The sequence below is a fragment of the Hemicordylus capensis genome, chromosome 3 (assembly GCF_027244095.1).
Source record: "Hemicordylus capensis ecotype Gifberg chromosome 3, rHemCap1.1.pri, whole genome shotgun sequence".
In the NCBI taxonomy this organism is placed as follows: domain Eukaryota; kingdom Metazoa; phylum Chordata; class Lepidosauria; order Squamata; family Cordylidae; genus Hemicordylus; species Hemicordylus capensis.
Genome location: NC_069659.1, coordinates 192,619,726 through 192,646,007, shown reverse-complemented (window position 1 = coordinate 192,646,007; position 26,282 = coordinate 192,619,726). Strand labels below are relative to the sequence as shown.

Below are 26,282 nucleotides of genomic sequence, written 5' to 3'. Positions count from 1 at the left end.
ACAGGACCCACTCGGTAACATGCCGCTGCTCGTTGAGGCGACCAAGCCCTGCCTACATACCTTCAGTGTGCTATTTAAAGGCGGGCTGGGCCCCATGTTCTTCAGTTCTTGGATGACCGCTGTGGAGGATGATCATCGGGAATCAGGTGAGTTTATCATCAAAGGAGAATAGCTTGCACACTCAATACACACAATATGCTCCTAGTGTATGGTAAATCTATCCTTAATGCAGTCAATTGACTTACTCATTTGGCCATGGTTATGGCCAGTAGGAAAACGGTTTTCAGGGTCACTAGTTTGATGGAGGCAGAACTCATTGGTTCAAAGGGGGCCTCTGTCAATGATGAAAGGACTAGAGATGTACTCCAGGGCTCTCTGGGTTTGTGAACAGGTGGATACAGGTTTAAAAGGCCCTTTAGGAAAGCCTTACTCTCTGGGTGTGAAAAGAGAGTTTCCCCCTCATAGTCTGGATGCCTACAGAATAATGCAACTAGATGCACTTTGAGAGATACATTGGCTAAACCTTGAGATTTCAGATCTGTAAGGCAGAGAAGCAAATCTCTAATTGTGGTGTGATCAAGCTGAAGACCCTGTTTCCTTGCATAAATTTTTAAAGAGTCATTTCCCTTGTAACTGTGTCTGGTAGAAGACTTCCTTTGGTTATGAAGGATCTTGTTCAGGAGTCGATTCGCCATGCTGTTAGGAGGAGTGTCAGAACATCTGGATGCAGTAGATTGCATTTGTTCAGAGTTAAGAGATCTACTATTTGTGGAAGCCTTTGGTAGTGGTTCCCTGATAGTTTGAGTACCAGTGGAAACAATGGTTGCCTTGGCCACCATGCAGTCACCAGGATACCAGATGTAGGGGTAATCAGAAGGTGAGAAATGACTCAGCTGATCAGTAGTCATGGTGGAAACATATAAGGGATCTCCCGTTGCCAGTCCAGCTGGAAGGCATCCCCCAGAGATTGTGGATTGTGCCCTGCCCTGGCGCAGAAGCGAGTGCACTTTTTGTTCTCTGAAGTGGCAAACAGATCTATGGTTGGTTGCATCCAACTTGAAAAGAGAGGTGTGATGCACTCCGTCTTGATTTCCCATTCGTGCTATTGTTATTGAGGGGAAAATCCAACTCAAATCATCCACCAAAATGTTGTCCAGGCTCTTTATACATAAACTATAACGGATATACTTTATGTCAGATGCACCGAGGTTGTAGACTGAGTGCAAAGAGACTTCGAGTGACAGCCCCTCCCTGGCGGTTGATGTAGGCCAGGGCTGTAGGCCAGGGCTCCAATTGCACCTGCACAACTTTCCTCTGTAGAAGAGGAAGGAAGGCTTTCATTGCCTTGAAGACTACTAGGAGCTCAAGAAAATTGATGTGTAACTATTTTTGTTGCAAGGTCCACTTGCTCTGTATTTGATGGGTCCCACAGTGGGTCTCCCAGCCCAGGAGTGAAGCATCCATTGTGAGCCAAATGGAGGGAGTCATCATTTAGAAAAGGAACCCCTTCCCGTAAATTCCTGATCAGTGACCACCTGGTAAGTGAGTGCAGAATCTGATCTGGGATCACTAGATGTAGGGTCTGTGGGTCTACGTTCAGGCGGAAGATGGACAGAAACTATAGCTGCAGTTTGCACATTTTTAATCGAGCATATCTCACCACTGTGTTGCAGGATGCCATCAGACCTAAAAGTCTTTGAATGAGTCGAGCAGGTTGAGATGGGTGTTGTTGGACCTGGAGCACTAAGTCCCTGATGCACTGGAAGTAAGTATGACCTCTTACGCTTTAGAGGTAAGTATGCCCTCCTGACTCTCGTATCCAGTACTGCTCCAATGTAATTGATTGCAGAGACCGGTTCCAGTTTGGATTTTGGATCCCTAAGTTTTGGAGAAGAGATAGTATGTATTTTGTTTGCAAATGTAACTCCTCTTTGTCTTTTGAAGTTAGAAGCCAATCATCCAGGTAGGGATAGACTGATTTGTCTTGTGTTCGAAGGTAAGCTTCGAAGGTATGCAGTCGAAGTTCGAAGGTATGTAGTCATACATTTCATAAATACACTGGGGGCAGTGGCAAGTCCAAAGGGTAAGACTGTGTAGTTGTACACTTGACTTCCTACTGCAAACCTGAGATACTTTCTGTGATGTTCTCTGATGCCAATATGGAAATATGCATCCTTGAGATCCAGTTCTCTATATAGAAGAGGTGGGATTTCTTGTAACGCTATCATGTGGAATTTCCTCACATGGACGAATTTGTTCAGGAGGCGCAGATCCATAATAGGCCATATGAGGCCATCCCTTTTCGGGATCAAGAAATACCAAGAGTAGAATCCCTCCCATCTATACGCTCATTGCACCAGAGTAATAGCCCCTTTGTCTAGCAGCTTCTTCACTTCTCCCAATAACACCTGGGAGGTTTATGTAAACCTCATTCCTGTAAAATTCGGGGTCGTTCTGAACTCTATTGCATAGTCTGAGGTTGTGATTTTCAGGACCCAGCGGTCTGATACTATGTAGTGCCATGCAGGGGCATGGTGTGCCAGCCTGATGTTGGTTCCTGGCAGGAGAACAGAACCTGTGAGAGGGATGTTGCTTCTCACTTGCCAAGGTGTTAAGGCCCCTGATGGCAGAAGAAGAGGAGGTTCCAGTTGGAACAATGGGCAGCCCTGACCCTTAAAGGTGCTTCTGAGGTTCAGGTTGCTTAGCGTGCTGAGATTGAATTTGTTTTCCCCTGCCTTGAAAGGGACGCTTGTAGGGCTGATATTGTCTCTTAAAATCTCATCAATCTTGATGTTTGTACATGGATTTTTGTTTTAAATATTGGTGGTACTTAGAGTCATAGGAGGAAGTAGGTGTGGTGGTAAAAGTCTTAGCAGTGAACTTTGACTTTTTCATCTGCTCCATAGTGGAGTCTGTATTCTCACTGAATAAGCCTCTTCCGTCAAAAGGTAATTCTTTGATCTTCGCTTTCATATCCCCATGCAGATTTGTGGACCGAAGCTACACGTGTCTGCATAGTGAGATTGCTGCTTCCAACAAACGAGACTGACTCAGCCAAGTATCTGGCCATACTTCTGTTGTCAGGTCAGTGATCCAGGGTTTCCTGAAACGTTCTTTTAAATTCTTCAGGGTAGAGGACCTCCATATAATTTTGTAAGTCTTCCTGTGTATACTTTGCTGTATAGGTGGAAGAGTTTGAAATTTTTACTGATAGACAGGAGGTGGTTACTTTTTTCTTTCTTCCCAGAAAGTCTAATTTTCTCCCCTCTTTATCTGCTGAGTTGTGTATCTGTGGCCAGGTTTTGAGGATGCCGAAATGGCACAGTCAATGACTAATGAGTTTGGTGCTGGATGTTTTAAGAGATACTCATCCTTCATCTGCACTCGCTACAGGCTTTCTACCATTTAGATGTGGGAGTTGATATGATGCACTCAATGACTTGGAGCACAAGAAGGACTACAGGTCGAATAGCTTCTGACCTGACTATAAAATTAAATACTGGCTCATTGACGGTAGATATTTCCGATTTTAGGTCAAAACCCAGAGCTTTTGCCATTTCCCTTATATGTCGATGCTATGCCTTGATCTCCTTGTTAGGTGATACGTGTGTGGATGGGGCCACACCAACAGAAGGGTCAACCCTGGCATTAGGATCATCAGGGTCTGATTCAAAGTCTGAAGAACCATGGTGGTCTGATGTCAGATCAGATGTCAGGATGGAGGAGGAGATGTGAACGTTTGTGTTTTAATGGTGGCTGTTGGCTGTGGATTTGGAAGGTCTAACGTTTGAGTCCCAATCTGTGTATTCTCACATATGGTTTGTGTGGTTGAGTCTTTGAAGACTATATCAGATATTGTTTGTGTAGCTGTCGAAGTAGTTATGGGTGTTGGCTTCGAAGGCACTGTCCAAATAGGAGGTTGTGACTGTTTCCAAGGCTGATCTTCCTGGAAGTTATAGGGGAAGCCAGGGGACCTAGTTCCCATCAATGCTGATGCAAGCATGTCCCCTGCTGCTGAGTGCGCAAAACCACAGGTATGCCATGGTGAAGACACTAGATGAGCAGCTGTATGTGTGCCTGATGGTTTTCCAATTGATTCTCTTGGAGTTCCTGTCTCTGATGTTTGTGAGAAACCCTTGAACATCGACGCCGAGGGAGTGCTTGAACTAGAATCCAGGATAGACAGTAAAGTATGTGCCGTTGTAGTATCCAAAGGCACTTCCTTATCCTCCAATGTCGAAGGATGGTATATCAGCCTGACATCAAGGAGTCACTAGTCTCGATGCCGACAAGATAAGAGTATTTACGGTTGAAACGGGAGGTTGAGTGATAGATGTTTCAGGAGCTCGTGTCAATATCGTTGGTATCTCTTAATGTCAACCTGCAGGCATCAATGCCAGTGATTAATGTATCGGTGGTGATACTGGCGATAGAGATTGGGTTCTCGATGCCGATGATCTGGACATTGATGCATGCTCGACACTGGTGGGTTCTATAACTTTAGGATCTGGTTCCTTTGAGGTCAAAGCCTTCGATGTTGAAGGATATTTGTTGCTATCTAGTGTCAAAGGTAGGCATTGCAGATCTGACAGAGACAGTATTCTCTCCTTCATGAGGTCTACTGTCTTAGATTTATTCGATATACGGGAAGAGTGTGGATCTTCCAAGTCCAAATGCTTTCTCTTAGATTTCTAACTTTTTGATGTGGAATGTGTAGATGTCAATGAAAATTTTGGAATTTGGTACGAGGCCAATGAGCTTGAAGTTGATTTTTGCCTCATAAGAAGATGCTTCTAGGTTGATGTCAACACCTTTGCAGCTGATGTGGAGGCTGAAGGGCGGTGTTCTCCTGACATCGAGGGACTTAGCACCTCGTTGTAAATGGCGGCATGAAGCCACAAAGCCTTGTTTTTTCTAGTTTTTTTTTTAGAAGGACAGGCAGACCTTGCAGGAAGAGACATTGGTGCTTTCTCCTAAGCAGATTAAACACAAGTCGTGGAGATCCTTCAAAGGGAGCTTGGCGTTACAGCCAGTGCATTTCTTGAAGGTCTGTTTCTCCTCAGCCATCTTAGTATGATCCAATTCATCAGCAAAGTCCATTCCAAACAATCCAATTAATACCAGCAAATTCCGGAAGCCGTTCCAATAAACAGATGACACCAGAGTAGTCGAAAAACACCGTTCCTATGCAAAGCCAATAATCAGTCTGATTTTTTCTTTCTCAGATAAATTCTCAAGAAGAACTAGTCCAATGAGGAGCAAGAGCCCAAGGACTGCATGCAACGGCAATTGGAAAAGAACTGAAGAATATGGTGCTCAGCCCACCTTTAAATAGCATGTGGACGGTATGTAGGCAGGGCTTGGTTGCCTCAACGAGCTGCAGAATGTTACTGAGGAACTACTGCTCAGGCACATTACCCGTTCTTATGGATCTTGACAGATCTTGATCCAGATTACATTACTCTCCTCCTTGCTGCCTACCCAGAAATTGATGGGGGCACAAACTCTACTGTATTCTATCTCCCAGCTCAAAACAATTTTAATTTTTGAATATGTGTGTATTTGCATGAAACAGCAATCCTAAGGAAAAACCAAAATGGAGAACTGAGCTGCAAATGGCCAAAAAGCCACATGGATGTGTAGCAACTTTGATGATTTTGGAGACTGCTGGGAAGGTAGAGATGAATCAGAGTAATTTCTGGGGTTGGGTGGAGGGGCAGCTTTCCATTTTGGGCAGCAGTGGCATGTGCCTCCCCCAACACACACACACACACACACACAACGCCATCCTTGTGTGGGCAGTGGCAGCCAGCTTTTCCAGCAGCGGGCTCCTCCAGGCCCACATTCTTTACACTGAATGCATCAGAAAATAATGCTTCATCATCAATAAATTCCAAGTTTTTTTAAAAAATAGTGGCCTCCTGTGGACTGCCATTTTTCTCCCAAAGCACACAGGGGGATGATGGTACATCATTTGAAGTTTTGAAAAAGCTATGATCAGCTGCCAAGAAGAGTAGAAGCACTACTCTTGTTATTGCCACTACCATCCACAGAGTTGCAATGTTTTGTGTTTTGTTTGTTTAAAAGAGGTCACATACTGCTGCCACCAAAAGCAGCATACTGCTCTTCTACCTCTAAACCTTCGACAAGTTTTGTGGGGCTCCTCATTATGTTACTGAACTCCCCTACCCTTTTTGCCCCCTGGAATAGGTGTGAGGGTTAGTTTGGATCAGTTCTAGTCCAGACTCACAAAAGCATGAAAAGAACAAGGAGAAAGTGTCTGAGCACTGCAGTTCACAAAAGCTAAAGGAAAAAGTGCTCATTGAAAGCTTTGTCACTGTGGAGGAGGAAAAACCTCCTCACATCAGAAGACACTACTAATTTACATGGCTCAGCCTTGGAGCAAGTGGTTCCCTTTTCCATTGGTCGAGCAGTGAAATGATTTTGAAAGTTCAAACTAACTAATGAATGCTGAATTAGAATGTGAAAATATGAAATTTCCTATTTTGGATGAACTTTCACTTTGTGGGGGGAAATGATATAATTATCAAATTTCAATAGCAAAATTTGGGCCCCAGCATTTTATTTTATTTTTTAAAGTGTTTAAATGATGATTGAATCAAATTTTACATTTCTAAAATGAAAATCGACCCATTTTCATCTTGAAAATATGCATCCTGGCAAAATCAATTAAAGCAAGTCTTTTAAAGGGTTTAAGAAAGATATGAAAAGATGTGAAAGATGAGGCAAGCCACCCTTCTTTTCAAAAGGGTTCATCATCTCACCTGGTACCCACCAAACCTCCTCATCAGATTTTCACTCATTGCACTACTGTTAAGAACGGAGTGCAGAGCTTTGACAGCAGCATACATTGCATGGTCATCATGGGCCATGGCAAGGAGACCCAGCAGAATAGCAGGGCCTCCAATGTAGTTCAGACAGATGGCCGCTGGACAGCACTGGAATACTCGGATTCCTATAAAGGAGGCAAGAAAATCCTAACTTCATTGATGGCATCAAAGGAGATTCCATTGTTATCACTGTTGATTTATCAGAGTAAAGTAAGCACTCTCCTTAGCCACACTCAAAACAAAAACACAGAAGATGGTACAAGCTAGATAGAACAACAACAACAAGATAGAAAACCCTGCAACATGGTACCATAGGCAACTATTCAGCAATAGGGTTACAGAAAAGATAGTATACAAGTCAAAGGTAGATATTTAACCATAAGAAAGAGTGACTGTAGGGGAAACAGTTTACATTAGAACTATTTATACCGTACTTATATAGCAGCATTCTTTGGGCTTCCAAGGATAGGTTCATATACTAGGCATGTTCGGATTATACTTTTCCAGCCCACTGTTACAACATGTGGGACCAAACACAGGTGGTCTGGAGAGATGGTCTTGTGGTAGTAAGCATGACTTGTCCCCTTAGCTAAGCAGGGTGCACCCTGGTTGCATCTGAATGGAAGACCACGTGAACGCTGTAAGATATTCCCCTCAGGGAATGGAGCTGCTCTGGGAAGAGCAGAAGGTTTTTAGTTCCCTCCCTGGCTTCTCCAAGATAGGGCTGAGAGAAATTCTTGCCTAAAACCTTGGAGAAGCCACTGCAGGGTGTAGGAACCCCAAACTCACAGCTGGGAACCTTCCATAGAGGATTCCTCAGAACAGGAGGAAGATGGTGCACAGGAACCTGAACCCCAGTCCTCTGTGCCAAGGCCTGAGGACACTGTGCTGCCATCTGATTCTATAGAATCTGCCAGAGACACTGAAGACTATGGCAGGATCAGATCCAACTGAGATCTCTTTAAGTCTTACCAGTCCTGTTCCTGGGAGAGGAGTTACCTCTGTCTAGACCAAGAGCTATGGATAAAGCCTTCAGTCAGACTCAGGCTTTTGTTGGAGCAATATAGAGCTCCTGTGGAACTGTGATTAGAGCTGGTAGTGGCTGATGTGGGCTCTAGAGGTAACTCTAAAAGGGGTGCAGAGGGTTACAGTGTGAAGGCAGGCAAAGCCAGGAGAGGCTCTTCTGGGTTAGCCAATATGAAACAGGAAGGTATATGAGTGGAGAAGGAAGGGAGGAGCTTAAAGGCCAAATGCTGTTCTAATTGCTTAGCACAGAGGAAGGTGCCTATTCATGAATATGGACTCAAGCTTCATTCATTGACATGCAAGAAGCCCAGCGGAGGAGAAGGAGAAGTCCATCCGCTTCCCACCCAATACTGCCTGGGTTGAGAGACCAGGTGGGTCTTGGGGGCTCCTTCTGCTCTTGCCTGCCTACTCCTGCTTCCCCTGTGGGGCTGACGCCTGTAGGTAACATCTGTGGGGAGTGTGTGGGGAGTGAGTGCAGGACTGGGACCAGCCCCTGAATGACTCAGCTGTTCCTCGGGTCAACTGCTCAGTTATGGGCTTTACAGGAGGCTGCTTGTGGCTTCAGGGTGTTAGAAGCCCAGCAGAGGAGAGGTCAGGTTCAGTCCGGTCCGGTCCAGTCCAGTCCAGTCCATCTGCTTCCAACCCAATACTGCCTGGGGTGAGAGACCAGGTGGGAGGCTGCTTGCGGTGGCGGGCCCACCACCGCAAAGGGGGTCGCCCCTTTGGGGGAGAACGAGGACTAAAGGGCTCCTGTTTAATTTTTTTTTTAGCTGTTTGGAAATTGGGTTGAAGTTGCTGCAATGTGTTTGGGTTCATCTGGAGATGGGGAAACAGGGGGTGCCTTCATTTACTGTGGAGCAGCTATTCCCATGGTGGTGGGAAACAGAAGAAGAAACATTGGCAGGTCAGCAGGCCATTCCAGGGGAAGGGTAGTCAGAAATTTAATAGCTGTCTCCCCTTCCGGCTGTCCTGCCAGCTCTTTGACCTCGGGGAGCACTGCCAACAACCCACACAGCCTTACCTTGCTCCTCTGCAATGCCAGGTTAGTCCAAAATAAGCCTGAACTCATCCATGAGTTGATTATGGATGAAGGGGCCAACTTGGTATTTATTACCGAGACTTGGTTGTGGGAGGCTAGTGGTCCAGTCTGGTCACAGCTTCTCTCCTTCTGTAGAGGAGTGGGTGAGGGGATGTGGGCAGGGATGTGGAGTGGCTGTGGTCTATAAGGATAACATCTCCCTCACCAGAGTTCCTGTTAGGGTATCATACCATATTGAATGTGTGTACTGGGGACCAGGGATAGATTTAGACTTCTGTTGGTGTACCAATCGCCCCGCTGCCCAACGGAATCCCTTACTGAGCTCACGAACTTGGTCGTGGAACTCGTGTTGGAGTCTCCCAGACTTTTGGTGCTGGGGGACTTCCATGTTCATTTCAGGACCAATTTGTCTGGAGCAGCTCAGGAGTTCATAGTGGCCATGACAACTATGGGCCTATCCCAAGCAGTCTCTGGACCAATGCATATTGCAGGTCACACACTTGATTTGGTCTTCTACTCTGATCAGGGTGGTGTTCTGTGCATGGGGACTCATGTGATTTCCCCATTGTCATGGACAGACCACCATCTGGTTAAGGTTGGACTTACAACCACTTCCCACCTCCGCAGTGGTGAGGGACCTATTAGAATGGTCCGCCCGAAGAGGTTATTGGATCCAGTAAGATTCCAAGAAGCCTTGAAGGGATTCAATATTGGCTTTGCTGGTGATCCTGTTGATGCCCTGGTTGAGAATTGGAACAACTTGCTCACCAGGGCAGTAGACACGATTGTCCCCATGCATTCTCTCCGACCTGCTTCAAAATTGGTCCCTTGGTATACGGAAGATCTACGGGGGCTGAAGCAGCAAGGTAGGTGACTGGAGCACAAGTGGAGAAAGACTCGACTCAAATCCGACAGACTATGACATAGAGCACATTTAAAGATCCATGCTCAGGCAATACATACTGCAAAGAAGTGTTTCTTTTCTGCCCATATTGCCTCTACGAGTTCATGCCCAGCGGAGTTGTTCAGGGTTGTGAGGGGACTAGTATCCGCTCCCCCTCCCTTGAACCAGAATTTGGAGTCATCAGTTACCCGCTGTGACGTGTTTAAAGAGTTTTTCGCAGATAAAATCTCTCAGATTCGGGCCGATCTAGATGGAGACTCCACAGTTAATTTGATGTCTGAACTGGAGGTGTCCAGCAACTCCTCTAATGCGATTTGACTGGATTGGTTTCAGTTTGTGACTCCTGAGGATGTGGACAAGCTGCTTGGAGTGGTGAGGCCTACCACTTGTTCTCTTGACCCTTGTCCAACATGGCTTGTTCTATCTAGCAAGGAGGCTGTTGTAGACAGCCTGGTGGAAATCATAAATGCTTCTCTGAGGGAGGGCAGGATGCCTCCTTGTCTTAAGAAGGCAATCATTAGACCTCTTCTAAAGAACTCTGCATCAGATCCCTCAATGTTGAGCAATTATGGGCCTGTTTCCAACCAATCATGGCTGGGCAAGGTAATTGAGAGGGTGGTGGCCTCTCAGCTCCAGGCGGTCTTGGAGGAAACTGATTATCTAGATCTATTTCAAACTGGATTTCAGGCAGGCTACAGGGTGGAGATTGCCTTGGCCAGCCTGTGGTTCCACTCCTACAGTGGTTCTGCTCCTACCCCTAGGACAGATTCCAGATGGTGTCGATTGCAGACTGTTGCTCTTCGGGATCTGAGCTTAAGTATGGCGTCCCTAAAGGCTCCATACTTTCTCCAATGCTTTTTAACTTCCACATGAAACCACTGGGAGAGATCATCAGGGGATTTGGAGCCGGGTGTTACCAGTATGCTGATGACACCCAGATCTACTTCCCCATGTCAACTTCTTCAGGAGCTGGCATATCCTCTCTAAATGTCTGTCTGGAAGCAGTAATGGGCTGGATGAGGGAGAATAAACTGAAGCTGAATCCAGATAAGACGGAGGTACTTATTGTGCGGGGTCAGAACCCCAGAGACTATCTTGATCTACCTGTTCTAAATTGGATCACACTTCTCCGAAAGGAACAGGTTCACAGTCTGGGAGTACTTCTGAATCCACACCTCTCCTTGATTTCTCAGGTTGAGGCGGTGGCCAGAGGTGCTTTCTGTCAGCTTCGGCTGATACGCCAGCTGCACCCGTTTCTTGAGATCAATGACCTCAGAACGGTGGTACATTTGTTGGTAACCTCCAGACTTGACTTTCGTAATGTGCTCTATGTGGGGCTGCCTTTGTACGTAGTCCAGAAACTCCAGTTGGTTCAGAATGCGGCAGCCAGGTTGGTCTCTGGGTCATCTCGGAGAGACCACATTACTCATCTGCTGATGGAGCTTCACTGGCTGCCAATAGGTTTCCAGACAAAATACAAAGTGCTAGTTATAACTTACAAAGCCCTAAATGGCTTAGGCCCTGGGTATTTAAGAGAGCATCTTCTTCACACCGCCCATTGAGGTAATCTGAGGAGGTCCGTCTCCAGTTACCGCCAACTCGTTTGGTGGCTACACAGAGACGGGCCTTCTCGGTCACTGCCCCGAGATTGTGGAATGTGCTCCCTATTGAGATACGATCCTCCCCATCTCTGGCAATTTTTAAAAGACACCTGAAAACCCATCTTTTCACCCAAGCTTTCCCAGCTTTTAAAAACTGTCTGTTTTTAATTTTATGGCTGTTTTTAAATTGTTGCATTGTTTTAATTGTTTTTATGTTAACCACCCAGAGATGAAAGTTTGGGTGGTATAAAAGTTGAATAAATAAATAAAATAAATAAAAAAGTTCCACTCTGCATTAGTTTCTAATACTTCCTGATAAGTCTGTCATGCCAATATGCCTCATCTGCCCTGAATTACATAAATTCCCACAATTCAATAATTGTTTTGATAAAAAGGGACTTTACATTCCACTTTCACTGGTTAAAGAATAGAAAAGTTGCAAGGGACACAACTCACAAGAAGGGGCAAGAAGATACTTCAGTCTGCTGTAAGGCAGTCAGAAAGATCTTTACTGGATGATCAGACTACTTCTGTGGTTTCAGTTCTTAGGGAGTGTGAGAAGGGATTGAGACACAGTGGAAAGAGTGTAAGTCCAGGGAAGATAATTTAAGAAAAGTACATACATGTACGTACATGTACTTATCTGAGTAGCATTCCTATGATGCTGACGAATATATATATATCACTTTTCAACAAAAGTCCCTAAAGCAGCTTACATAGAGAAATAAAAATAGATTAAGGTGTATCCCTGTCCCAAAGTGCTCACAATCTAAAAAAGAAGCATAAGATAGACCCCAGCAACAGCCACTGGAGGGATGCTGTGCTGGGGTTGGATAGGGCCAATTACTCTCCCCCTGCTCAGTAAAGAAAATCACCACTTTTAAAAAGGTGCCTTTTTGCTCAGTTAGCATTCCTGGGCTGGAAGGAGTAGTGATTGGAGATCTGGTAGGCAAGGGAGAAGTTCTGCATAGAAGGATGGAGTTTGTGGGAACTGGAGGTTTTACATACAGGGCTTTCCCCCAAAATCCACTCCTGATTGGAGTGTGCCAGTCCACATATTCACTGTATTTAACCTGACCTCCCTGTGGGCTATCAGGGATCAGGACAGACAAGGCTTTTATTCATTCATTCATTCATTCCATTTATAAACCGCCCCATCCAGAGGCTCTTTCCCCCAAATGGAGGTTTCAAATTCTGGCTTAGTCCGAGGTATGTCCAATTTAAAATAATCCACTATTTCCAGGCGCTTTTGCAAAAAACCTTGATGTTTCTGCTAAGCTCTGACGCTTGTCTTTGATGTGTGTAGGGGAGCAGCCAAGGGCTATGTGAATGCTCCACCTAATCCCCCAGATTAAACAGTCTCAGATCTGCTGCAAAGCAGATTTGCTCCTTGGATACCAAAGAACATAAAGCCCTGTCTGTAAAACCTCCAGGGCGCTTTCCAGGCTAGCTGCTCATCAGCAGCAAAATGCCTCTGTTCGGGCAAGTTGCATTAGAAACGTCAATTAGCAGGGGCAGCAGTTTCACAGCAACTAACAACCTGAAAAAACAGCAACTTTCTTACACCGGATATACAATGTCCTAGCTCTACATCACAATGATTAAATTAGCAACAAGGCATTGGAAATGTGAACGGTACCCTGCTGTACACGTAGGGACTGCAGTGTCATGAACCAGGAAGTGTGGAAGCACACTTCCGAGATATGTCCTGACCCCGTTGTAGGGTCTAGTCTGGAAAGTGCCCGGGAGTGGCAGAGAAGCATGGAAAAGCACTCTGAGTCAGTGGACTCAGAGGTCTGTGCAGCCAAAGACCTCTGGGAGCAATTTCACAGACATCATTTCTGGCCATGCAATGAGATCAACCAAGAGATTGGTTTAAGATTCAGGTAGATATACCCCAAATTGACTGGGAATAACACAATATTTCAATAGATCTGGATTCTTTCCTATTCAGAGCGGTGAGGGCAAGGATGAGGGCAGCTCAAAAGAAAGCTCCTTCTAGGATGCCCTGCTTATTGTGAAGATTTTGGGAGGAAATCAGTTCCTCTTTTAGCCCCAATATTACTTCTCATTCTATTGTCTCAGAAATCTAGGAGGTCTTTCCTGAGGTATATTGTTACTCAGGATCTTTAATTCAGCTTCTAGCAAGGACTTGATTGGCTCTGCATTTCTTGTATGAATCTGATCAGTGAGGGGGGAATCACTTTGGCTGAAGGATATTGCTGCTTCTTTTAGAATTCAATTTAATAAGGTATTTGGCATATGCATGATGGGCTTGATGCTGCTAATACAGCTTCCCCAGGGTCTTCCTAGACTATCAATCAAAGCTGCAGCCCATAGACCAGGCATCCCCAAACTGCGGCCCTCCAGATGCTGCTGAACTACAACTTCCAGCATACCCAGCCACAAAGAATTGTGTCTAGGGATGCTGGGAGTTGTAGTTTGGCAACATCTGGAGGGCCGCAGTTTGGGGATGCCTGCCATAGACAGTGAGAGGTATAAGTATGAGTTGGACTTCTGGCCTACATCCAAACCTTATTTTGACACACACACATTTTCTTTGGCAGTCTCTGGTGTTGTACAATCTGGTCGTGATGGGAGACTTGGGGGCAAAATGGTCTGGAAGGGAGGCCTGTTTCAACACCAGTAGATTAAGAATGAAACATACTGAGAACACGCCCATTGTGCTGTCTTTTGCGGACACCCTCCTAGAATGTTTCCTTATTGCATGGGGGAGCTATTCATGCAACCCAAATATTAACAAGAACTGGAAAAGTATAATCTGAACCACCCCACTTTTTGCTGTTTGTTTAGTCCAAGTGTGTGCTTGACTTTTGAAGTGATCTGATTATCAGCAAAATGCCTATATGAGAATATGCTTGCCTTAAATAAAAGTATTAATTAAAAATTATTGTTTAGTCCTTCAGGAAATATTACCCATCAGAAAAGCTTACCCTAGTATTGAAATCTGACAGGGACCTGGGAGTAATTAAAATTTCTATCCAGTCCATTTACATTATTGGGTAAGGAAAAATATTGTTATACCAGCCCTGAGCAAATGTTTGCTCTTGTTCAGAGTGCAAGACTAAAAACAATGAGTTGAAATAACAAGAATGGAAATTTAGGCTACAATTTAGGAAGAATTTCCTAATTGTATGACCTGTTGAACAACTGCCTCATGCAATGGTGGGCTCTTCTTTGGTGGTGGTTTTCAAACAGGTTGTAAAGGATGATGTAGCAGTTTCCTGCACTGAACAGGGGGCTGGACTTCAATGTTCTTCCATCTCTAACATTCCATGATTCTCAATTCCTCCTTCCCTCTCTCATGTGCTTCTGGGCTTATTTATGCTAACATTACCCTACCCCACTTTTTCATGAGTGGCTCCTGAGTTGCTGGAGTAATATTTAAACAACTCAGCTATGTTATTGGAGGCTGATTGTGCAGGTGTAGACAATGGAATCAACACCCTGCCAGCAAATCAGGTCTATGGGAAAGAGTAACACCATGTGGTTGGGTCACTTAAACATTATCCCAGGTGTGTGGAAGCCACTCATCAAAAATGGCTCCCATGTGGCTCAGGGTATCATTTAAAGGGTCCTTTCTCATGAAGCAATTTTGGGGTTTCCTGCAAGATACAATCATTTGGCACTCTTCTTCATATCTTCTTTGGTTATACTGATTCATATGTTGGTGTTCAATGCTTTTTGTGTGTACTTACCATATTGACCCACAGTAACTGCTCCAATAGTTCTTAAGGGACCTGGGAGTTTTTCAGCAGTATTCCAAGTCATTAAAACTGGTGTTATACTATCACGAGAGGAGAGTTCCAACTAAAAGGCACAGCAAACATTGTGTTACAAGAGGCAATTAAATGGTAAGGACTGGGTGGGAAAGCAGCTTATAAGTGTCAAAAACAAACAAACAATAATTTTGTATTAAGAAGACACTTTAGCATTGATGCATGACAGAAGTGGGCTGAGCATTCACCCATACCAATCTGAATGTTCTGGACTATTTACCAAAATATACAAGTCTAACTCCAATTTCATAGGTATCTGGCATGCCTCATAGGCTTAAAGGTCTCACTGGACTTTTTTTTTTTTTAAGGAAAGCTGTTATACAACACTGATATCACTGGCATGCCTAGGAGTCTCAATTTCCATAATGCCAAGCAGCCCTCATCACAGTATACATTTAGGAGTTGCTTTGGCATCAAACGCCACTGCCCTTAAACAGGTCATTTCTGATGTAACCCAAATGAAGCAAAATATGGCGGAGATAAATGACAAAACTTCAAATATTGATGAGACTGTCAAACAATTGGCACTGGACAATAAAGAATTTAAATTAAGGGTTGAAGCTGTAGAGAAGGATGTGCAATCACTGAAAGATGATAGAGAAAAATTACTGGATCAAATGGCTCTGTTGGAATTAAGACAAAAAGAGAGATTTCTAAGGTTCAGAGGAATCCCTGAAACCCCTAATCAGAATATTAGGAAACTACTTGGAGAGGAACTTGCATCACTTTTGGGAATTACGGCTGATGAGATGGATGCCCAGATTGAGACAGTCTTTCGTTTAAATTCGGATTTTGCAATAAGAAATAAATTAATTAAAGATTGCATAGTACATTTTTCCACCAAATCAATAGTAGAGTGAATCATTCAGGCTCACTTTACTACAACCTTAACCATTCAAACTCATCAGATAAAAATTCTGAAAGAGATTCCAGCCAGAATTTTAAGAAAGCGTAAGGATTACAAATTTTTGGCTGATGCATTAAATGCTAAAGGAATACGTTTTAGATGGGAATTACCAGAGGGAATCTCCTTCTTTTACAAGAGCAAGAGGAATAGATTCACTGAGCTCCTTAAAGCACAAGAATTCTTGCGGAAATACAAGGAAGACTTATCTTCTGAACATCCTGCTCCATAAATATATAACTTAAACCACTCTATATGGATTACAAACGATCTTACAGATTTTTATCTTGGAATGTAAATGGCCTGAATTCAAAAATTAAATGAAACAGGGTTTTTCATTTTCTTAAGAAACAAAATTTGGATATAGTGTGTTTACAAGAGACTCATATTAGAAAATGTGATCAAGAATTTTTGGTAAATAAAGCCCTGGGACAAGAATTTGTTTCTTCAGATAAGGAAAAAAAAAAAGAGGAGTAGTATTTTATGTCAAACAACAATTTGAACCTAAATTGATCTTTAAAGATGAAGAAGGTAGGGTACTAGCACTAGAAGTTCTAATATCTGGAGTTAAAACAGTGATAATTGGAATCTATGCACCTAATGAAAGGAAAGTTGAATTTTATAATTATTTGGATCAAAAGATGGCAGATCTATCGAATGCTAATTTGCTTCTATTGGGAGATTTTAATGGAGTTGTTTTGACATCTCTGGATAGAAAATCTGATTTATCGGAAAAGAATTTACAAGGTAAACTTCCTAAAGCATTCTTTGAATTAGTAGACCATATGGATCTCTATGATTTATGGAGAATTAAAAATTTAAATGCAAAAAGAATATACCTACTTTTCTGAAAGATATCAATCACACTCTAGGATAGATATGGTCTGGACATCCAAAACTATTATAACTCATTTGAAAACAATGGATATCCTACCTAGGACATTTTCAGATCATAATCCAATTTGTTTTGCATGGAAGAAGGAAGGAGTGACTTCATTTAGGTGGAGACTGAATGAATATCTTTTGAAAAAACCAGATGTGGTCGAGAAAGCCAAAAAGAAGTTAATGGATTACTTTGAACTGAATTTAAATCAAGGATTGGATAACAAAATTGTTTGGGATGCAAATAAAGCAGTTATGAGAGGTTTTTTAATACAGCAAAATGCATATTTTAAAAAACAAAGAGGATTGAAAAAAGAGGTACTACTGATGCAGATTTCCAAAAAGGAAAGAGAATTGATATGGACCAAAGATAAGAAGAAGATCTTTCAAGCTATTAAGATCTTACAACAACAACTCTCTATGTTAATAGCAAATGAACTTGAACAGAGTCTGAAGTATATCAAGCAAAGATCATTTGAATTTGCAAATAAACCAGGCAAGTTGCTAGCTTGGAAAATTAGACTTGAGAGGAAGAAAAACTTTATATCTAAAATATTTACTAAAAATGGGCTCTCTTATAATGGAAAGGAAATAAGGATGGAATTTTTTAAATATTACTCAGAATTATATAAAGGCAAAATAGTAGAAGATAAAAAAATCGAGCAGTTTCTTAGAACTAAAAACATTCCAAAACTTTCTCATCAACAAATAGAAATTATGAATGCTCCAATAACAGTTATGGAAATAATAGAAGCAATAAATCAAGCTAAATCTAACAAGGCCCCTGGGCCAGATGGGCTCTCAGCTTTGTATTACAAGTTACTCAATGATCAAATTTTACAACCTCTTCAATGGACTATGAATGACATTTTACAAAAAGGGATTATGCCAGATTCATGGAAACATGCAAATATTACAATAATCCCAAAGCCAGATCAAGACTTAACATTAGTCGAAAATTATAGGCCAATATCACTTTTAAATAATGATTATAAACTTTTTACTGCGGTTTTGGCAAGAAGACTGAAAGTGGTACTGCGAGACTTTATTCATGAGGATCAAACTGGCTTTTTACCAAAGAGACAATTGAGAGACAATGTTAGAACAGTTTTGAATGTATTGGAGTATTATGAAAAACATAATGATAAACAGATGGCAATGATCTTTTTGGATGCAGAGAAAGCTTTTGACAATATTTCGTGGCAGTTCATTTGGGGACTATTAGAGGAAATAACTGCTGGTGAACATTTCATTAGAGCAATTAAAACCATTTACTCAGAACAATTTGCCAAGATTATTGTAAATGGAGAACTATCAGACAATTGTGTAATACAAAAAGGGACTAGACAAGGTTGTCCACTTTCTCCATTGCTTTTTATATTGGTTTTAGAAGTGCTTTAGAGATCTATTAGAGAAGATGATGAATTACACGGTCCCAAAATCGGGAGACAAGAATATAAATTGAGAGCCTTTGCAGACGATGTTGTGTTATTTTTAGATAATCCAATGGATAAGATTGAAAGACTTTTGGACAAGATACAGCAATTTGGCCAGTTAGCTGGATTTTATATAAATAAGACTAAAACTAAGGTTCTGACTAAAAATATATATCAGAAAATTAAAGATAGATTTGGTGAAATAAGTGAGTTAAAAGTGGAGAAGAAAGTGAAATATCTGGGAGTTTGGTTAACAAATAATAACTCTGTGCTGTTTTCAAATAATTATCTTAAAACATGGAACTCAATGAAAAATGATTTGCAAAGATGGTCTAAAATGAATTTATCTTTGATGGGAAGACTCTCTGTGGTGAAGATGAATGTTTTGCCTAAAATGTTATTTCTTTTTCAGACTATTCCTATAATTAATAACTTGACTTGTTTTAGGCAATGGCAGAAGGATATAACTAAATTTGTTTGGCAGGGGAAAAGACCAAGAATAAACTTTAAGAATCTAACAGATGCAAAGGAAAGGGGTGGTCTTACCTTGCCAGATTTAAGGTTGTATTTTGATGCTGTATGTTTGACATGGCTAAAGGAATGGATAACATTGAGAAACCCTAGAGTCCTTGATCTGGAGGGATTTGATAGAAGGTTTGGATGGCATGCCTATCTATGGTATGAAAAAACTAAAGTACATAAAGATTTTCTGAATCACTATGTAAGAAGGAGTTTAATGAGGGTATGGTTAAAATATAAAAATTGGTTGGAACCAAAAACTCTGTTATGGATATCCCCGATTGAAGCTTTATCATGTAAAGAAGTAAATATGCAGATGTCTGGGGGTACGTATAGAGATCTGTTGTATTTTCATGGAAAGGATAGTAAGTTAAAATCTTTAACTGAATTACAAAATGTGGTCAGAGATTGGTTTCAGTACTATCAATTAAATGAGATGTATAAGAAAGGCCTTAAAGTTGGATTTGAAGATCAGATTTCGAACTTTGAGAAGGAATTATGTCAAGATGATGAAAAATTAATTTCCAAAATGTATAAATTATTACTTTTGGAGGAGACAAGAGAGGAATTGGTTAAAACAACTATGATAAAATGGGTTCAAGATGTTGGACATAATATAGAAATGGCAGTGTGGGAGAAGTTATGGAAAAGTGATTTAAAATTTACTGCTTGTTATGCTTTGAAGGAAAATTATTACAAAATGATGTATAGATGGTATTTAATGCCTAAAAAACTGGCATTAATGTATAAAAATGTCTCAAACAAATGTTGGAAGTGTGGGCATATTGAAGGTACTTTTTTTCATATGTGGTGGACCTGTGGGAGGGCTAAGGCCTATTGGGACATGATATATAATGAATTGAAGAAGATATTTAAAGTGACATTTCCTAAGAAGCCAGAATCCTTCCTGCTAGGAATAACACAAGGAGCAATTTCTACAAATAACTTAACTTTTTTTATGTATGCTTCTACGGCGGCTAGAATATTATATGCACAGAAATGGAAGACTAATGAACTGCCTTCAAAAGAAGATTGGCTGATAAAAAATTTAGAATATGCAGAAATGGCAAAACTTACAACACTGATCAGAGACCAAAGTTTAGAACGTTTCAAGGAAGACTGGAAACCTTTTTTGGTTTACTTAAAGAATTATTTTCCTACTATGGATCTTACAGCAGGATTTGAAATTTGAAATGCAGATTGGGCAGATTAATGGTGGTGGAAGGTTTAAATTTGTGTTTTTCTTTTTAAAATATTACAATAAGGGTAAAACTTATAGTTGGTATCACGAAGAGAGGTGCACGGGAAGTCAACTTGTAATTGTGTTTATCATGATTGTTATGGTTATTATTATTGTTAAAAGTTAATAAAAATTTGAACTTAAAGGAGTTATCCAAGGCCCTTGTAGCCACCTAATGGTACAATGGGGAAATGCTTGACTAACAAGCAGAAGGTTGCCCATTTGAATCCCCGCTGGTACTATATTGTATTCTACCAAAAGAAAACCACAGTGCTCTGTGGGTGCCAGGAGTTGAAACTGACTTGACGGCACACTTTACTTTTACCTATATTTTACCTGTAAAGTACACTTTACTTTTACCTACCTTGTGGCATCTGCAGACTTTCATTCCACAAATTCAGAACCCCCAGTCACCCCCTCTGCTATCAGGAGTGGATAATAGTAGCATTTAAAACAAAACAAAACACGTTCCTACCCCTCTCTTTCTAAGGGAGAAACCATATTTCAGTAGCATAGTACATGTTCTGTCTGCATCTCCACTTACAAGGAATTTCAAATAGCAGGCTGGGGAAAGACACTTGCCCTGTGGCTTTGGGCAGCCACTGCCAGTCAGAGTAAGCAAGATAAACTGGTAATCTGACTCAGCATAGGACAATGCACAATGTTCTTACAGCTATTTTCTAGTGCATCATTATTATTCTCTTTATGATGATTTTCTAACATACCTATATTTCTCACATTCTCCCGCAGAAAGAGAGAAAGAGAGAGAGAGACTAGAAGAATGTGTTGAGTGTGTGTGTGTGTGTGAGAGAGAGAGAGAGAGAGAGAGAGAGAGAGAGAGATGGGTATTTGAGGTTGATGGGACCTGTGGAAAATAGTGTGACTCCAGGTTCCTCACTTTGAGATTTCATTCTTCCTAATTGAGGCTCTGACAAGGCAAACCCCCTAATTTTGGGTCAAACCCTGAGACCTGGTCACTCTAGTCTCGCAGTAAGACCTAGAGACTGCAATCCCTTTCTGGAACTGTGTCAGATATGTGGCTAAAACTTGCTGGATGACCAAAATGAGTCAGAATCATATTTTGATTCTTGAAAAAGTTTGGTTACTGTGTAGTCTATAGCTTACTCTATCACCATCCCTTCTCTGCAAAGGCCATCTCTGTGGCTGGTCACAAACTGTTTATAGCACTGTGAAATCATACATCTTCAGCATCTCAATACAGAAAAAGAGCAAAAAGACCTACCTCTTTGGCTATCAGACGTCCATCCACTTCACCATAGCAGTCTTTTATGTTTTTAACTGTAGTATATGATGAGTTCATTGCACTGATTCCAAATGAAATTTTCTCTTGTGCTGCAAAGACTTTGGTCTGTGCATTGCTACTGGAGTCTCCTCCTAAAGGAAGAAAGATACGGAGAAGCAGCATATTCAGTCTGTGAGAACATAAGATGCAAGAAGATAATCATAAGAATGAGCTAAACAATCTTTACAGACTGCCCCACTTCAAATTCCAATGAAACCTATAGTAAGAGCTTCAGTGAATACACCCCAGCACCCCCAAACCCCAAAGAGTCAGAGGGTACACAGCCAGGGTGTTTTCCATGCAGGGCTTTTAAAACCCTTTAGCTTGCATCTCCTCTGGAATGGAGGGTGTGCGTTCACATATTGGGCAGTTTACTCCGAAGTCCCTGCAAGCTATTGGGGAGCACTTATCACACATTTTGGGTTTTTCCACTGTGTGTTAGAGTGTAGCCCAGTTTATATCCAGGGTGAAAAAAATCCACTTTTTCCATCAGGTTTTTTTTTTTTGACAACTTCAAGTTTACAGGAAAGCCTCGCAGTAAACTTGTGGTAAAGCGTGATGTGTGAAAAACTCCCAGGTAGATCTACTTCACAAAATACATATTCTTCTCCATGAGAGCAGCAGCAGAAGTCCCCAAAATCAATTTATATGGAGAAACATCATCAGTTTTGAACAGGACAGTGGCACCAATTCTTGTAACTGTGGCTTTAAGAAGCATTGCCACCTCGTAGAGTAAAAGGTACTGCTGTTGGCTACATCAGTGTTTGCCCCTACTTCAGAAGTTACATTTGCAAATGTGGGCATGTGCTCAGTAAAGACTAGAATTTCATAAGAAGAAAAATAATACTGTAGTATTTGGCAATGTTAAGGCAAGTTTTGCTGTTGCATTTGTGAAATTTCTTTGAGTAAACATAGTAAAGCTATTCACACGAGCAGGCAAAACTGGGCTATGGAAGCCCAGCCTGGTTTTGCCTCTGTGTGTGTGTGTGTGTGTGTGTGTGTGTGTGTGTACTGCCAGGATCGTGCCCAATCCTGGTGGTGCCTCGGTGGAAAACCCACCTCCAGAGCCACCCGCTTACATGGGGTTAGGAGAACAACCATTTTACTGATTGTCTGCCAGCCCCAGCTGGGACTGGCAGACTGTGGGGCTCCTGGCTGGCTTCAGGGAGGGGAGGGAGATCCCCATAATTCACCACATTAAGGGAGTTCCAGGGGGTGGGGCGACGTGTTCCAGCATCCCAGCCCTTTGAGTCAACTACCAGCAGAAGCTGGCAATCGTCTGGGTGGCTGATCTTGTCGCCCAGCAACAAGAAGAGGATCATCTGTGGGGAGGTAAGCTTTTTGAGACTTTCCCCCCTCACCTCTTTGAGCCCTTCTCATGAATCGTGAGATCCGTGAGACTTGATCGTGAGATCCATGAGGCTCAGTGACTTGGACATGTGCATTTAACACACCAGATTCTACGGTTCAGCATTATACACAAGATACATGTTTAAAATGTGTGATCTAAGTTTGAAAGCATCTTGAGGATGGAAACAGAAATGGAAAAACAAGGATAATCCACCGCAGATTAGAGCCCTGTGTAGAAAGGGGAATGCTGGGTGTTCAAGCTGGCTTCAGAAAAGGCCGAGGAACAAAAGACATTATTGCTGATGCACGCTGGATAATTGAGAAAGCCAAAAAATACCAAAAAGCAGTCAATATGTGCTTTATTGACTACAGAAAAGCCTTTGATTGCATCAACCATGTCAAGTTGTGGAACATCCTTAGGAAAATGGGCATCCCAGAACATCTCATTGTTCTCATGAGAAACCTATACACAGGACAGGAAGCCACAGTCTAGACCAGGCATCCTCAAACTGCAGCCCTCCAGATGTTGCTGAACTACAACTCCCAGCATGCCTAGACACAATTTTTTGTGGCTGGGTATGCTGGAAGTTGTAGTTCAGCAACATCTGGAGGGCCGCAGTTTGGGGATGCCTGGTCTAGATGGAACATGGTGAAACAGACTGGTTCCAGATCGGCAAAAGTGTAAGACAAGGCTGTATACTTTCTCTTTATTTATTCAATTTATAGGCTGAACATATACTGAGAGAAGATGGATTGGAAGAAGATGAGCGTGGTTTTAAAATTGGAGGAAGAAACATCAATAACATGCATTACACTGATGACACCATTCTGATAGTTGAGAATGTGGGTGATCTGCAAGCTCTAGTAATGAAAGTCAAGGAGCAGAGTGAAAAAGTGGGACTACAACAAAATACAAAGAAGACTAAACTAATGACATTTGGAGAGTCACCTCCAGATTCAATTGGTGTAATCACAAAGTGTAATTGTGAGGCTACCCTTGAAGAGTGATCAAACTTCAATTGGTATAGAATGCTGCAGGTGTTTTAGGTGAGACTGTGGAGTAGGATCACATCATGGGGATTTTACATTGGTTTACCTGTATATTTTCAGGCCCAGTTCAAGGTGTTCCTACTTTTAAAGCTAAGCTCTACTGTAAATGGTGTAGGATCTGGGTGCCTTAAATATCACATTCACTTGTATATTCCTTTTCACTTTCCATGCTACATCAGGGTACCCTGATAGTACCTGGGGTGAAGGAGGCTGATCTTGTGGTAGCAAGCATGAATTTGCTAAGCAGGTTCCACCCTGGTTGCATATGAATGGGAGACTTGATGTGTGTGCACTGTAAGATATTCCCCTCAGGGGATAGGGCCGCTCTGGGAAGAGCAGAAGGTTACAAGTTCCCTCCCTGGCTTCTCCAAGATAAGGCTGAGAGAGATTCCTGCCTGCAATCTTGGAAAAGCCACTGCCAGTCTGTGTAGACAGTACTGAGCTAGATGGACCAATGGTCTGACTCTGTATAAGGCAGCATCCTATGTTCCTATGACAACGAGTCATGACAACCAGCCTCAGAACTGACTATGAAGACATTTAAGTGGTGGATAGCTTCTGCCTTTTAGGACTGACCATTAACAGTAAAGGATGCCAAAGCTGGACTTTGAAGAAGCAAGTGAGAAAAAGTATGGATGCTTTTTAACTCTGGTGCTGGAGAAGACTTCTGAGGACACCATGAACAGCCATGAAAACAAACCAATGGATCAGAGAACAAATCAATCCAGAAATTTCACATGAGGCACAAATGACCAGGCTCAAACGAGCATACTTTGGACACATTATGTGAAATCTGGGGAAAGTTGAAGGACGAAAAAGAGGACAACAAGCAGCAAGGTGGATGGACTTGATTACGACAGCAATGAATGCACCACTGAGAGACCTTAAAGGCCAAGTTGAAGCCCCTACTAACTGGGCAAAGAGGCACCTTTTACCATGGTGATTCTCTTTATTTAGCAGGGGGAGAGTAACTGGCCCTATCCACCCCCAGCACAGTACTTCCAGTGACTGTTGTTGGTGTGTGTCTTATGTTTCTTTTTAGAATGTGAGCCCTTTGGGGACAGGGAGCCATCTTATTTGTTATTTCTCCTTGTAAACCGCCCTGAGTCATTTTTGGAAGGGTGGTATAGAAATTGAATTATTATTATTATTATTATTATTATTATTAATTATTATTATTATTATCATCATCCTGGAGAGAATCTATGTGGTTGCTAAGAGTTGACACTGACTTGATGACACTTAATCAATCAATCAATCAAACAAGTCAGACAATAATTGTGGTCTACGAAGAGCAGTATGAACTTTGGGAACTGTACCTTGCCACACTCCCAGTAGTTACTCTAAGTATTTGCTTCATAACCATGCTCTCTAGTTACTTCTTTGGCTTGAATGAAAGATGGGCTTTTCTGGAGTTTACAACCATAATTTGTTAAACAGTGTTTAACAAGATATTCCCTAGTCAGAAGAAATTTATTCCAAATTCACAACAGTGCTTGTGAATTTGGAACAATTCACAAAAGTTTTCTTGGTTGCAATCTGTAATGTAAGAACATCAGAAGGGACCTGCTGGATCAGACCAAAGGTCCATCTAATCCAGCATCCAGTTTCTCACACTGGCCAACCAGATGCTTCTGGGAAATCCATAAGTGGGACTATATGTCTTCCATGAATCTGTCTATTCCCCCTTAAGGTCATCTATGCTAATTAATTTCCCATCTTGGAATCGCCACATCTTGTGGCAGGAAATTCCATGAATAAATTATCAAAAAGAGCCAGTCTACATACACAGAGGTCTTCCCTGCTATTTTATAAGGAAAAGAAAGAATACTGTTGTGAGCATTTTTGTCCTATAGCCAACAGTGGGAATTTTATAATTATGCAGAGGGCATTGTGTCAGCTACCATTTGGGATTTGATAAGAAGAGTGAGCTTCTATAGCAGGATCAAGAGCAGTCTTCCCTTATCAACTGTGGAAATCCAGCACAGAGGGGGAAAGAAACCCCCCCTTAAATGTGGAAGATAATATAAAAGCTTTTCAAGACAAGATGTACAGTGAGTAATCAGTCAAATGGAGCTCTCATTCTTCTGGCTGGAATCTTTAAAACGGTGACATAGTTAAAGGGTGACAAATGAGCCTTTTACCTCTAAGCTCCACAGCTTGAAAGTTGCTGCAGTATCTTGGACCAAGCTGGCTAATAAGTTGTAGAATTTCCACTGAGAGGACTTGTTCAAACAAATACACAGGGCCCTGACGCCAAGTCAAAGAAGATTTCTGTTTCCAAATCCGTGGTGTAGCCACATAGCCGTAGACATCAACAAATGAAGAGGGGTCCATGGAAACAAAATGACCTGGAAGGGGCTGGATATACTGCATC

General features: G+C 42.1%; 1 protein-coding gene and 1 long non-coding RNA gene across 2 annotated transcripts in view; one reads left to right on the top strand and one right to left on the bottom strand.

The window, feature by feature from the left end:
• Positions 1 to 26,282, bottom strand: part of LOC128350960 (WD repeat- and FYVE domain-containing protein 4-like) — a 286,030-nt gene that overhangs the window by 216,347 nt on the left and 43,401 nt on the right. The window contains exons 9-12 of the mRNA XM_053309906.1: positions 26,050 to 26,281; positions 21,446 to 21,597; positions 15,141 to 15,252; positions 6,786 to 6,976 (exon numbers count right to left, since the gene is read on the bottom strand). Of these exons, the coding sequence (XP_053165881.1) occupies positions 6,786 to 6,976; positions 15,141 to 15,252; positions 21,446 to 21,597; positions 26,050 to 26,281 (687 nt within the window). The remainder of the gene's footprint in view (positions 1 to 6,785; positions 6,977 to 15,140; positions 15,253 to 21,445; positions 21,598 to 26,049; position 26,282) is intronic.
• LOC128350963 (uncharacterized) lies at positions 1,675 to 5,775 on the top strand. The gene is made up of 3 exons (XR_008319531.1): positions 1,675 to 1,765; positions 2,986 to 3,084; positions 5,226 to 5,775. It is a non-coding gene; the product is annotated as an uncharacterized LOC128350963 (long non-coding RNA).